Source organism: Cryptotermes secundus, unplaced genomic scaffold (assembly GCF_002891405.2).
Source record: "Cryptotermes secundus unplaced genomic scaffold, Csec_1.0 scaffold318, whole genome shotgun sequence".
Classification (NCBI taxonomy): domain Eukaryota; kingdom Metazoa; phylum Arthropoda; class Insecta; order Blattodea; family Kalotermitidae; genus Cryptotermes; species Cryptotermes secundus.
This window is the reverse complement of record NW_019730108.1, coordinates 3,522,615-3,536,124: the sequence shown is the minus strand read 5'-3', so window position 1 is coordinate 3,536,124 and position 13,510 is coordinate 3,522,615. Positions and strand designations below refer to the sequence as shown.

General features: G+C 39.4%; 1 protein-coding gene across 1 annotated transcript in view; it reads right to left on the bottom strand.

Annotated features, from left to right (window-relative positions):
• The window catches only part of LOC111866068 (replication factor C subunit 1), an 80,702-nt gene that overhangs the window by 18,125 nt on the left and 49,067 nt on the right, over window positions 1-13,510 (bottom strand). The window contains exons 12-14 of the mRNA XM_023854613.2: window positions 11,312-11,463; window positions 9,058-9,175; window positions 5,047-5,192 (exon numbers count right to left, since the gene is read on the bottom strand). Of these exons, the coding sequence (XP_023710381.1) occupies window positions 5,047-5,192; window positions 9,058-9,175; window positions 11,312-11,463 (416 nt within the window). The remainder of the gene's footprint in view (window positions 1-5,046; window positions 5,193-9,057; window positions 9,176-11,311; window positions 11,464-13,510) is intronic.

Here is a 13,510-nt window from a genome sequence, read left to right as displayed (position 1 = left end):
AAAAAAATACACAATATTGGAGCGGAGAATGGTGAATGTGAGGCACCGTTGGGTTATACGAATGCTTCAAGGCCTTCCTTCTACTAAACCAACTGCCTCCATTACCGAGATACAGGGCGCTCATATTATAAGGTAAGGTTATAAAAACCATCTTTTAAGATCATTTTAGTGAAAGTTTCATGCTTCAAGGCGTACCATTCACTGCTCAAATACTAAAAAACCTGCTTCCATTGAAGATATAAAGGGCGCTCATATTATAAGGTAAGGTTATAAAACCACCTTTTAAGATCATTTTAGTGAAAGTTTCATGTTCCTATCTCATAGAATTTAAGAACAATGATGAATAAATCATTTTCGAGCAAAATTTAAATGGCCGGCTGAATATATTACCGCAGGAGACGCAGCTGCGGAATTTAAATTACCGCGTCAAAGGGCTAATCATGCTTCTGTGGCAACAAATATGCACACAATAGTGAATGAACTGCTGGGGGCTTTCTTTTCTATTCAGACTGTGTTGAAACTACATAAAAAGAGCCAGCAAGCTCCATGGGACTCATGACAGTAAAACATGGTGAGACACATGAACTTGGAACCAATAATTGCTGTGCTGACAAGGGCAAACAGCAATGCAGCATGACTACCAGAGATGTGAGGCAAAAATATGGCCATGAATCCTGCAGGACCCAGAACCATGAATAACTGTGCTGGTGGGGGCCAACAGCAATCTGCCCAGCTGAATGACTGGAAGCTGAAAGCATCGGAGAGGGAGTTGATGAGAGCAGAGCACTCAAGCATGGAAGTATTAAGGAAAATCCTTGTTATTGAGGCCATTACCGAGCAATGGGTATGTGAAGATACAGCAAGATGGAAAGACTTCGTAAGTGCCATTAGTTATCTGATGATTAAGAGGAAAAACAAAAGTTTTAATTATCTGCAATTAAATGCAATAAGCATTCAGTAAATTCAATTATTAATCCAAACCCTGTGTCTAGTCACCAGCCCGTGACAGTTATGACAGAAAAGTTATTCCCCAAGAGACTAAACTTGTGCATGTACTAAAACATCATGGCCTGATGACATGATACCCTGTGATTTTTAGCATGTCTGCATTATTGTGGACACACATTTGTGCTGGTGTTTAAAACTTACAATTACAATTCTCACAATTAAACTGTTTTTAATTCAAAGAGTACCAATTGAAGAGATTTTCCACTTAATTCTGAATGAGTACTGTAATATGATCTGCAAATGGTAGTGGGCGCTTTAGAACGTACTGTTGCAGAAGGGGAAATGGAGTGCAGAATTTGTGTATCAGCCCACTTGTATATGTATGCAAGTTCAGTACACATGGCAACATGGCTGGTGATTCCATTTAGCTTGTTACAACAATGTTTAAGCTTGAATAGAGGGAATTTAGACCAGATTATTTTTAAGACACAAACTTCGACCCTCAAGCTGGAGGTACAACATACCTCCGAAATGTCAGCAACACTGCCCAAATCCACGTGATGTAAATGCCCAACAACTGAATATAAACAGTTAACTATTGTAAAAGCCTAAAATCAGCAAACTATGGGCAATAAGAAGCATTAATTTATATTGTTACAATAATGTTCAACAGAAAGCATTTAGAGCAGATTAATTTTAATAAATAGCCTGTATTAATTTATCCAGTTCGTTCCATTTGTCACCATTACATGTCCCTATGGCAACACATTCTAAAACACCTGATCCCAGTGGCAGACTTTGTATTACTAATAATATAATTTTTAATTTCCAATAATGAGATTATGTTATGGTGTTTTAGTAATTTAGAAAAAAGATAAACACTGATAACAATTTTAACATTTTAAGTAACGATGCAATGGGTGAAACTCAAAGAACAGTCCTCAACAAATACTACCAGCATCCACGTTAAAGATATGGGGATTGCCACAAGTCAACACGAAACCGGAAAGTGTCAGAATATACATGTTCTCAGATTGGGAAGCCATAATTAACAAAGGATACTAGGTACAATACAGGATGAATGAAACCAAACTAGTCTACCACCACAGTTACCTAACTTTATGGCACAGTGTCTTTCTTCAGAGGCTAACAGGCACTTGCTACTCAAGAAATTCCCCACTTATCTGGCCTAAAATTCACTACTGTGTTCACGACAGCTGGTCACTATTTCCTATCATGAGCCAGATAAGTTCAGCCCACTTCCTTTCACTATATTTCTTGAAAATCAGTTTTAATGTCATCACCACAATTATTACTGTGTCTTCCAACAAGTCTCTTCCTTTCAGGTTTTCTGACCAAATTTTTATATACAGGGTGTCCCAGGCGGAATGGACCAAACTTCGGGAGGGTGTTCCTTATGTTAAAGTATGCCGATATAACCCAAAACACCTATGTCCAAAGTTGAACGGTTATGGAGATAATGGCCAGAGAAGTGTCAAACTTTGACCGGTGTTGCACACTTGTTGATTACAAAATACATATTAAAACTGGCAGGAATATGTGGATTCTGTAATGTTAATAATGTACATAACATAAAACTAACTTGTGAGTGACATGAAGCCATAAAATTGAAGTACAAAACACTCGCTCGCCATGTCATAATTGTCCTTAGGGTTTCCAAGCACTATACATGAGACATGAATGGCAAGTGCTGACGTAACGTGCTGACTGCGTGTTCTGATAAAGCCAACTACATAAGCACGGCTAGGGTGAATCACAGCACTCAAGGACAAACAGAGATAAGGCCTCTCAGCTGATAGGTATAATCTGTGGACCCGCTAGAAGACCACACTTTTCTTGGGCCATTATCTCCGTAACCATTCAACTTTGGACATAGGTGTTTTGGATTATATCGGCATACTTTAACATAAGGAACACCCTCCCGAAGTTTGGTCCATTCCTCCTAGGACACCCTGTATATATCTCTGAATCTCTCCCATATGTGTTACATGCTCCATGATTTAATAATCCTAATGTGAGATAAAGAGTACAAATGGAATTTTCTCCAATCTCCCCAATCCAAATATTCTCCTCAGCAACCTGTTCTCCAGTACCCTCAATCTATGCCCTTCCTTCATTGTGAAAGAAAACGTTTTGCACCCATATAAATTATAATTTAACTTTTACATTTTCTGACAATGGTTATCCCCATTTCATTGACTGAGTTATTAATTTCAAGAGTCATAGTCATCCAGGAAAAGAAGAAAAGCCTCTTGGCTCTGTGTACATCCCCTATGTGAAAGGTATTTCACAAAAGTTAAAACATACTGGGAATCATTACAAAATTAGGAACATCTTCAAAACAAAATGCACTCTGAGGAGTTCACTCATGAGAACCAGACTGAAAAGAGATCTGCAACAGAGGGCATATATGGCATCTACAGCATTCCCTGTCAATGTGGCTGATGCGACACTGGCGAAACAAGCAGACTGCTAGTGATGTAGCTCCATAAACAAGGGCACAAGCTCATGAATTTTAATATTATCTGTATATTAGAAGTTATTAATCTTTCAAGATTTTCCCATGTTCACCTCACAATTCGTATCACAGATCACTAGTATGCACTATTGTGTCGTTAGAGCAGCAAGCCAGACACCAAGAGAGACAGAAATATGTTTTAAGGTCAGATGTCAAGAGGTACTGATAATGGGGGGGGTGGAAGGGTCAAAGCTAAAAATCGTGGAAGGGGAAATCTAAATGCCCCCTTTGTGCCCCCAATAGGACATGGACCAACCTACAATGACAGGTTAATAAACTGTGAGCTGAAAATTCCCCTTAAAATTTCGACCAATGTATCCCCCCCCCAAACCTCGATTTAAAGTTGAATGCATTATGGCAATAGAGCATGGATATCTGCACTTATGGAATCCATCATTCCTCAATGAACACAGACAAAAATCCCTCTTCATAAAATTTCAGCAGATGCATAATTTTTATGGAGAATATGATAAAATTTCAACATGATATGACAACACCTAATGGATATCCATGATGATGGGAGTCCACAACATGAAATCTTGATTCACATTAAGACAAAAATTCCTCTTGGTATAACTGAAACAGATGCATAATTTTAGCTAAAAAATGTGATTAAACTTGAAGGACCCCTGGTATCCAGTGAATAGGCAGCTGGATGGGGTGCTGAAGAAAAAATTAAGTAGGGATAGAACAGTGGATTTCTTTTGAGTGCATACTCAGGTGGAAGAACTGGACATTCCTTCCATTAAGTTGCAACAACCAAAAATGCACGTTTGCTTTATGTAAGTGCCATTTAGAAAACTCTCTGCAGTTCTGGAGGTGAAATGTACTGACAGAACATCCCCACTATGTGTTCCTTTCATATACAGGGTCTGGCAGGAAAGCTTGATAGATTCTAAATTACTACAATGGAGCCAATTTTTATTTCTTTTACTTATTTTATTTGTCTCAGTACTTAACAATGTATGCCATTTTGTGTGTATAACTGCCAGCTAATTTCTTTTTTGAAAATTATGCCATCCAAATGCTTAATGCAATGGCATGCTTCATTCCAGAACGATGGGGATTAGTCACTACGGTCCGCCTAACAGTCTCAACATTCTCAGGTGTTCGGACAGTACATGTAACTCCAGGCAGTTTCTTCTTTATTGTTGAGCCAGTTGATCTGAAGTTTGCAATCCACAGCAAATTCACATTCTTATTGGGAACTTTACCGTGACGACCCACATTAAAATGCAGATGGAAACATCACTCAGTCAGAATAACACAGTCACCAGTTTTAAAAAACGTATCCATGACGAAAGCACGATGTTCCACGGCCCACTGTTCCATGTCTACTGAAATGGCATACTTTGAGCTGCTGAAGGTCAGTGAGCCCTCTCTTCCCACACCACCATTTCCCAAACTAGTGCCAACTTAAAAACGTCAGGTTTCTCTGCCAGACCCTGTACTTTATACAAGAAAGATACAAAATTTAAGGCAAATAGAGAAATAAACACAGGCACAAGTCATTACACAGAACATCTCAAAATTTATATCATTCAAAAAACAGTGCATACTTAAGCCTCATATGTCCATGAAGTTCTTGCAGAAGTCGCTGGAACTTACTTCTGCGCGAGTTCTTTCCCAGCCATGCTGGAAAGTTGATTTGGCAAGTGAAGTGGCCTTCCAATAAATCACCAGGCAAAACGCTTGAAAATATGGCCTGAACAAATGAAAACATCCACAAAATTACTTTTTATCATAACTCAATATCACAAGTTTTGAGTAAACAGACTGCACACATGTACACACACATACAGGGAGGGCCCAAAAATGTATACACATTATAATACAGGTTTTCTATGGATATTTTCAAAGTTGAATTAAAATGTAATGTACAGTGTGTAGTGAGTGATTCTCCCAAAAGATGGTGCTAGTCAAATGAATGCCTGAGCCACCTTATCAAATGGCAGGACAGTCAAGCAGTGAAAGATAATTTTGAAGTGGTGCTGAAAATTTGAGCATAGTACAAAGATAATAGTGGCATGGATTTACACTGGAACCTTCAACATGATTAACAATTGCATGCGTGACAAATTTGAAGCTGATGGTACAGTGCATGATGTGCACAAGCAAAGGTCTGGGAGGCCTTGCACAGCAATGACTCCAGCCTCTTCTGCTGTGGCACTGAACAGTTTACACTGTCACCGCAAAAGTCCGCATAACATCGTGCATGTCAGATAGGAATTAGCAGATCATGTGTACAACACATTCTAAAATGTGCTAAATGGAAAGTTTACATCTCAGCATTGTTACATGCCATGAATGAAGACAATCCCCATCAAAGAGTACAGTTTTGTGAGTGATTAACATAAGGTATACAAGGATAAAGAGTTTGTGAGCAAAACTGTTTGGGCTGATGAGGCAATTAAGCAGAATGGTACAATTAATCACCATAACTGTGTGTACTGGGTTCCAGAAAATTCACACATTCATGTGGATAAAGTGGATAATTTGCCAGGACTCACTGTCTGGTATGGACTGTCAGACAGGAGTTTAATTGGACTGTTCTTTTTTTTTTTTTTTGAAGGAACAATTACCTCAACATGCTTTGGATATCCATTTTACCTGCAGTTCATCAGCTCTACAGGAACGAGCTGATGGAAACTGTTTTCTGGGACAGGAAAGAAGTGCTGACAGTGGAATTCATGTAACAAGGGACAACATCAGAAGACTAAACAAACTGCGTAGGGCCATTCAGGACAAAAGGCATGGAATGCTGATATCTGGTGCACTTGCAGTGTTCCTCCATGACAATGCATGTCCACATACAAGTACAGCTGCTCACACTTAAGCACTCCTGCAGGATTCAACTTGAAGTTGCTTGACCACCTTCTTCTTACAGCCCTGACTTCGCTCCAAGTGACTCGCACCTGCCTGAAGAAATGGTTGCAATCACAGTGCACAGGTGGCAGACTTCTTCGACACAGGCATACAAGAACTTATTCCCCAATACAAGTGCCTCAATTCTGGTGGTGACTATATTGAGAATTAGCTCAAGCATGTATGTATTTTTATACATAAGAACATTTTTTTCTCATTGTTTTGTTAACAGCTCACCAGAGGTTATTTCCGAATAGCCCTTGCATATGACAGTCATCAACACACAAGGAAGACTGTATCTGGTGGCTAACAACATTGGATACATCACTGATAGAAACAGCAAAAAAAGTGGCACTCAGGATAAATTCTTGTAGTACACAATTTCACTGGATAAGCAATAAGTGAGAATTCGATATTCAACAGATGTGGAACCAGTTATCCATCATAAAATTTGAGAAGTGGCAGACGTCCCCTCAGATATAAATACACCTGTGTATGTACAAGGGAGAGTCAGTAAATAGGTCACAAAGGGATACAAAACGTAAAATGTGTGATATTCAAACCTGGAAAAAAACATTTATTTCTCATTGAAACTCACAACACATTAAGTCTTTTGACTGTTGTCTCACCCAATTCTGCATCTCTGTTTCAATCTCTTAGTCATCAGTGAAAACATCTGCCACATTTCTTGACCCAGATGTGAACCACTTTACGCAACAAACACTTCCTACCATAAAGAGAAAACATCTCTTTGCATCGAGCCATTTTGTCCACTTAAAAAAAAAACACATATATATACACAGACAACAGAATGCCTCCTCAAGCATGTTTGCCATTCTGACTACTTTGACTACTAAAACCAGCATTTGAACATGCGCATGTGTCTCGGCTACCTAGATGGTCATGAAGCTGGATTCTGTTGCTACCTAGTGATACAGATAGAAAACCTATTATGTTTATCACAGATGTTTTACTTCAATTTGTGGCTTATTTACTGACTCTCTTGTATGTATGTACATATGCACATATGTATTGTGACATGTCTGCTCAAAGCCATAATTGTGGAGCCAGAAGAGATGGCTGTTGCCAGGGAATAGCTCAGTAAAAACACTTCAAGGGCAACATTCCTGAGCCTAGATATTTAAATGTTTTCTTTAGCTCAGTGTGTGTCCACCCTGCTGATTTTAACTTCCTTGGTGGCAGTGTCACCTACTTACAATCTTTCAGCTGGTTCCTCATGGGATGGTGTAGGGCATGAGACAGCCACGATTAAAAGGTCTCTCCTCTGGAACTGTTGGTGGCAACCTTCCAACGGGGTGATAAAGAAAATAAGCACTAAAAGATTTTGTCAGTTCTGGTGTGGGAACATCACCATAAACTGGGCTCAGCAAACATCCACAAAGTTCTACTCCCATTATTGCAGCAGAAGTCAGAACGCCACAAATCCATCCTGCGTAGATGAAAGTGTAGTGTGAAAACCACACTTTTATGTTGGTACCATACAGAGAATTTGTCTCTTCAGTGATGACTTCTATTCTGATAGTATTCTGATTTTAACAACAATAGCTGTAAAACAGTGCATGAACATAGGTGTTAGGCCTCATGTGTGTGGAGTTCTTTTAATAATTTTAATGTTTGCTTAACTCTTGCATATGGTTTATATATCCCATCTAGTATTGGTGCTGCTGTCTGGAGATAGGGGCTAGCTCTATCGATTGGTCTCAACTGAGAAGATTTCATCTGAAGATGGAGATAGAATCCAGCCTCCAAAGCGTTGTGTGTTTTAAATAAAAATAGGATACTGTATAATGTCCAGAAATACAATAATTGTATCCACAAAGGGCCTCAAAGAGAATTCTGAACGTAATGGAAATTCTTCCATCATCATCAGTCCATAACCTTAATGCCATTACCATGAGATAAGCAACCCACGTCTCCTCAGTCTACACCATGTAGCTTGGTGGAGTTCTGACTGGTTCCAGGAGACTTGTGATTCAGCAGTAACATATTATAACAGCATAGACAGAACAATGGCCAGTGTCGGAAGTGAACTCCCAACGGTATGCTACATGGGTGGGCATGAGTCATGATCCAGTCTCCATACCTGGACTTACATAGAGCAGAAGTGAGAAAGGCCCATTCATTTATCATTTACAAGGCCTATATAAAGATGCACAAGGTGGAAGCATACCCTTGAAACCGCAGGACATAACGACAAACTAAAGAGCCATGCCATGGAGAAAAGATTTAATAAGACTTATGGAGCTTAAAGTTAATTAACATAACCCCAGAAGTGGAAGAAGCTGCATAATCAACCCAGCCAGGTGTGGCAAACATAAAATGAGTATCAGGAAAAATGTGGTGATGGTCAGTTCATGCAATCTTAGACCTTGAAACTACTGAGGTTTGGAGTTTGCTTAGGCATTCAGTGTGCAAAGGTAATCAATGTTTACAGAATGTAACAATGTATTGAAATGAGACAAGGCCAAAAATGAAGGACATAGAAAACCTGAGGGCCCACTTTGCATCCACCTGTCAAGACACAGACTGATCTACCTTGACAGAAATAATCTAACACTGTTTAACCTTTATCCTATGGCCCTTTAAACTTAGGTTGTGGCAACGGTACGGAGTTCTTTNNTTAACATATTTCAGAACAATATCCGCTTAGAGTATCAAGAGCTGAATCTGAAGATACCACTGACCTGTGCAGGCAACAGACTCCATGCACTTTTACTTCTGATGGTTTTTTCTACCATATCCCCTGAACTGAGGCTCTCTGCTGTCTGAGCAACAAGTTCCAAATGTCTCTTCCTGTTGTTCCTGTAAATAAGTTCTGCATTATACTCAAAATCATACTGGAAGTGAAACATTAATTACAAGCACATATTGCTATATGTTGCTTTGGATATGGTTTTCTGTATCAATATTGCAATATATATATATATATTTTTCCCCCTTGGCACTACAGCCCCAGTGGGCCGAGGCCTACCTCCATGAACTTCTCCGATTGCAATATATAGTACCCAAAATTTTAAATAAACATAATACCCAGACCTACAAAATTGAAACTTACTCTAGTAACAGAAAACAAAATTAAGATTGCAGATTTCAATCACATCCAAAAACTGTACCACTGTACTGCCATCTCTCTTTAACAGCCACTTATGTACAGGGAAGGGTATGGAGTCAATGTTATATCTGTATGCCTTCTACAAGTATAATAGGTGCTTGAGAGAAAACAGGACACTAACAGTTTCTTTGTTATCTATATAATGATGCTGTCAGCAGCATCAAATTATGGGATGATTAATGAACTGGAAAAGGTGTTAAGGGAAGCAGTCCTGGCCTGGTTTGAAGTAATATCCCGGCATTTCTTGGAAGGATTGAGGAAAGCCAAGAAAAAGTCATAATAATGAATGCCCAAACCAATTTTTGAATCTGGTACATCCAGAATACAAGTCACATGCATTACCTCTTGAATGAACTTGCTTTGTGAAAACTGAGAGAAAAGGTGTGTTTTATACACATACGGTAAACTTCCCATTAACCAGCACATATGGGGAATGAGGTCTGCTGGTTACATGAGAAACACTCTTACAGAAACCAAATATAATGTTCAAATAACATGATCTCACTCAGTTCTTGTGTGGCAGTCTTCCTAGATGTTAAGGCAGATTGAAGGGTGAAACATTTTGGATACATGTACTATAACACAATGACAAATTCAGCTAATCTCTACTGTAATAGCACATACATCAAGAAGGATAACATGTAATGCTGCCAGAGGCTGAGGGTGAATTTCTGCATTGCAGGCACTGCAAATTTCTTCTGGAATAATTCATTAAAGATGGTAATTTTTCTTTGAAATTTCTGCTGAATACTTGAGAATTCCTGATGCCTGGATGCAAGATAACTAGGAGTTTAATGTACACATTAGCCTTTAAGAGCCTAGCGACACCGTATGGAGACCTTTAAAGTGTAGCCGAGTGGCCGTGCAACACGGTGTGGGTACGCACAGTCCACGTGTGTGCACAGCGTTTTAAAATCTAATTTTAAGATAAAAATTCTTGTTCTACTTACATTATTTTTGGGCACCCGCTTTATAAGCAGACAGTCCAGTCTTCCCACCTGCGTCATCTAACTGAATGCAGAGTCTGACGTCACAATTCATGCACTTTGTCCTGATGTAACTCCGTTTCCCACGCGAAGAGCACACACGACACCTCAGTCTCATATTAGAGGAAGTTGGCCAGTGATGTCGAGTGGCCTCCTCTAATCGTAATGCTTATAAAACATCGCAATTTCAACTATCCACCATGGCCTCATTTTGCATGGAAGAAGCCGAAATTGAGAGGCCGCTCATAAATGACACCAATTCAGAATGCGGTACAGACGACTCTGAAAGTGGCAAGGAAGCAAGGGGGCTATTCCGAGAACAGTACCTCTGTGTGGCTAGTCTGAGATATGCACAGTCAGAGTTTCTGAAGGACAAAGTACCATAAGACTTCACCCACATTCGTGCATACAGAAAGGTTCCGACGTGACTGGAGAATGTGCAATACAAACATAAACTTCCTCCCCATTTGCCAGACAAGTTATAGTAAGACAGGATGTCAGCAGCATGCATTTATACTGCAGAAACTGTAAGCATATTTGTGGACAGATGCTCGAAATTGGGGGAATTTTTTTTTTTTGGAATCGGTGTAACAAGTTTTACAGATTTTGAAATCTGCAAATTACAATATCTGATTCTATATTCTTTCTAGATAAAAGCAGTGTTTATTTCATTCGTTTATCACAAAAATTGTAGAAATCACAGCATTTTCAGTAACATGCTTACAATTTGTAATACTCTACAATGGCGGACATTTAAATTTACTCCGGCCTACTGCCATTACGGGAATTTAAATGGCCCGTCTCTTAGGTTAGACAGCATTTCAATATATAAATGCTCACCTGCTTTTATGGGGCATCACTCCCAAATAATTCTCTTGTACAAAGAGAGGCCCTAGACTGTAGTCATGGAAGAAGAGGTCTGACTTATCATGAATTGACATTGACTTGTGGACATCTGCTGAGAACACTTTCTTCACGACATCCCAAGGCCCCTAAAAATTAGGAATTTATCACTATTAAACATCTCTAAATATTATTAAACTGCAATTTTTCCTTTTGCACAGGCAATTAGGCTACAAGAGTGATGTCACTGGACTGTGAGGCAGAACACCCACTTTCATCTAAAACTGAGATATACACCCACTCCCTTATAATCTTCCTGGTATACTGTCAGGGACAATAGCACCTTTACCTTTGCATTGATGTGAAATCTGTTCTCTTTAACAGTCACACAAACACTACAAGTCGAAAAATAGTGCTGAGAATAACTGGTCCATAGGGACAGAATGTGAGAGGATGCTGGAGAAAATGATGAGGAAATTCATGGTTTTTAATCTTTGACAAATAAATAAAGGAGAACGACATGGGACAGCCACACAGAACACACATGAGATGAGAAATGTGTACAAACTGTCAATTTGGATACCTGACAGGGAAACCTACTGCTTTAACATTTTTTGGGCACAGTAAGCCCATAAAAATTATGAATGATAGTATCATATTACCTAGGACTGCGACACAGCTCAAGTGGTTAGTCGCTGGCTTTCCACCATGGCAGCCCAGGTTCGATTGTGGGTCTGATCAAGTGGGATTTGTGGTGGACAAAGTAGTGCCGGGTCAGGTTTTCTCAAAGTATTTTGGTTTCCCCTGCCAATCTTCATTCCACCAATTGCTCCTCAATCACCCTCACCTATCATCTGGGGCTGGTAAAATAGGCCAGAAGTGGCCTCAGTATAAGGGACGTAGTCCCACCCCATTAGCAATAAAAAAAAATCAAATTACCTTAGAAGTTCAGCTGGGTGTGTTAGTCGTGAAAACATTCCACAGAATCCCATGTCTCACGCGTGCGACAAGTACACAGTATTTGACACACAACACACCGTTTCTGTGGTTTTGATTTCTTCGTAGTTGGTGGAATCTTGCTTATAAAATTTCTTTCTCTTAGACGGGACACTGTTTTGTCAGACGAATGTCGACCTGGCACTTTGTGTTCTACAGCATTAGCATATTTCACAGAGAGTCCCTCAATTAACTGAATTCTGATTGACAATTGATCTATTCTTTTCCTTGTGTTATTCCTACATATTATCATCACATTCAGAAATTTTCTTTTTGTCCCTTATAGTTTTGCATATTCTCCCAGTGGATGCTTGTGCTATTCTCAATTCTGTCATTTACCACAGAATCAAGAAAAGCACAAACATTCATTTTCAGTGTCTAATTCCGAATCTGATAAAACTTTGTTCTGACTTGGCTTGAAGTAAATACATTCTTCACTGGTCATGACACAACACAGCTGACCACTTCATTCCTTGCAGCTGGCCTTGGCTAACCAGACTGCATGATGCGTATTTATAGAACAAAGGGGAATTACATTAGTCATCATTCATATAGTGAACTGTTTACCATTTGCTATGTAGCAGTCATAACACACTTCTTAGAGTCAACATCACATCTCAAAGTCGTAGATTCTCCATGTGTCTTCTCGTAGCTACAAATACCAATGTTGAAGCAGCACAGTTCAGAATATGCCTCAAGAGAATCAACTTTTCATTCAATCAGGATAGAGGATAGTACAGAGTATCGATCTAACATATTTAGATCATAAGAATTCCCCTAGGCAGAGGTAGGTTTGTATGGTAACAAGAGCACCAAGTGTTGAAGCTGAAAATTTTTCAAAGAATTCAAATGTATTACAACGCCCGCAGGAAGTTCAAAGTGGGACGACGAATATACGAAATGACAGCCTGCAATTCCCTCTTTAATTTCATACCAAAAGAATTATTTTACATGAAAAACAACGGTTCAAAATACGAGCTGAAACTTAGAGCTGAAATACGCGTACAGTGCACTACACTGGCGGCATGTCACAGAAACTGCTGGCATGCAGTGCACCGAGCCCGGAACTAAAGGGTTAATAATACACTCAGTAACTCTGACTATATAATGTTGAATGAGTAAATACTGAATTGGAAAAGATGACAAAGGAAGCAGTCATGGCCTACTTTATGATGCTATCCCAGCATTATCCGGGGGGGG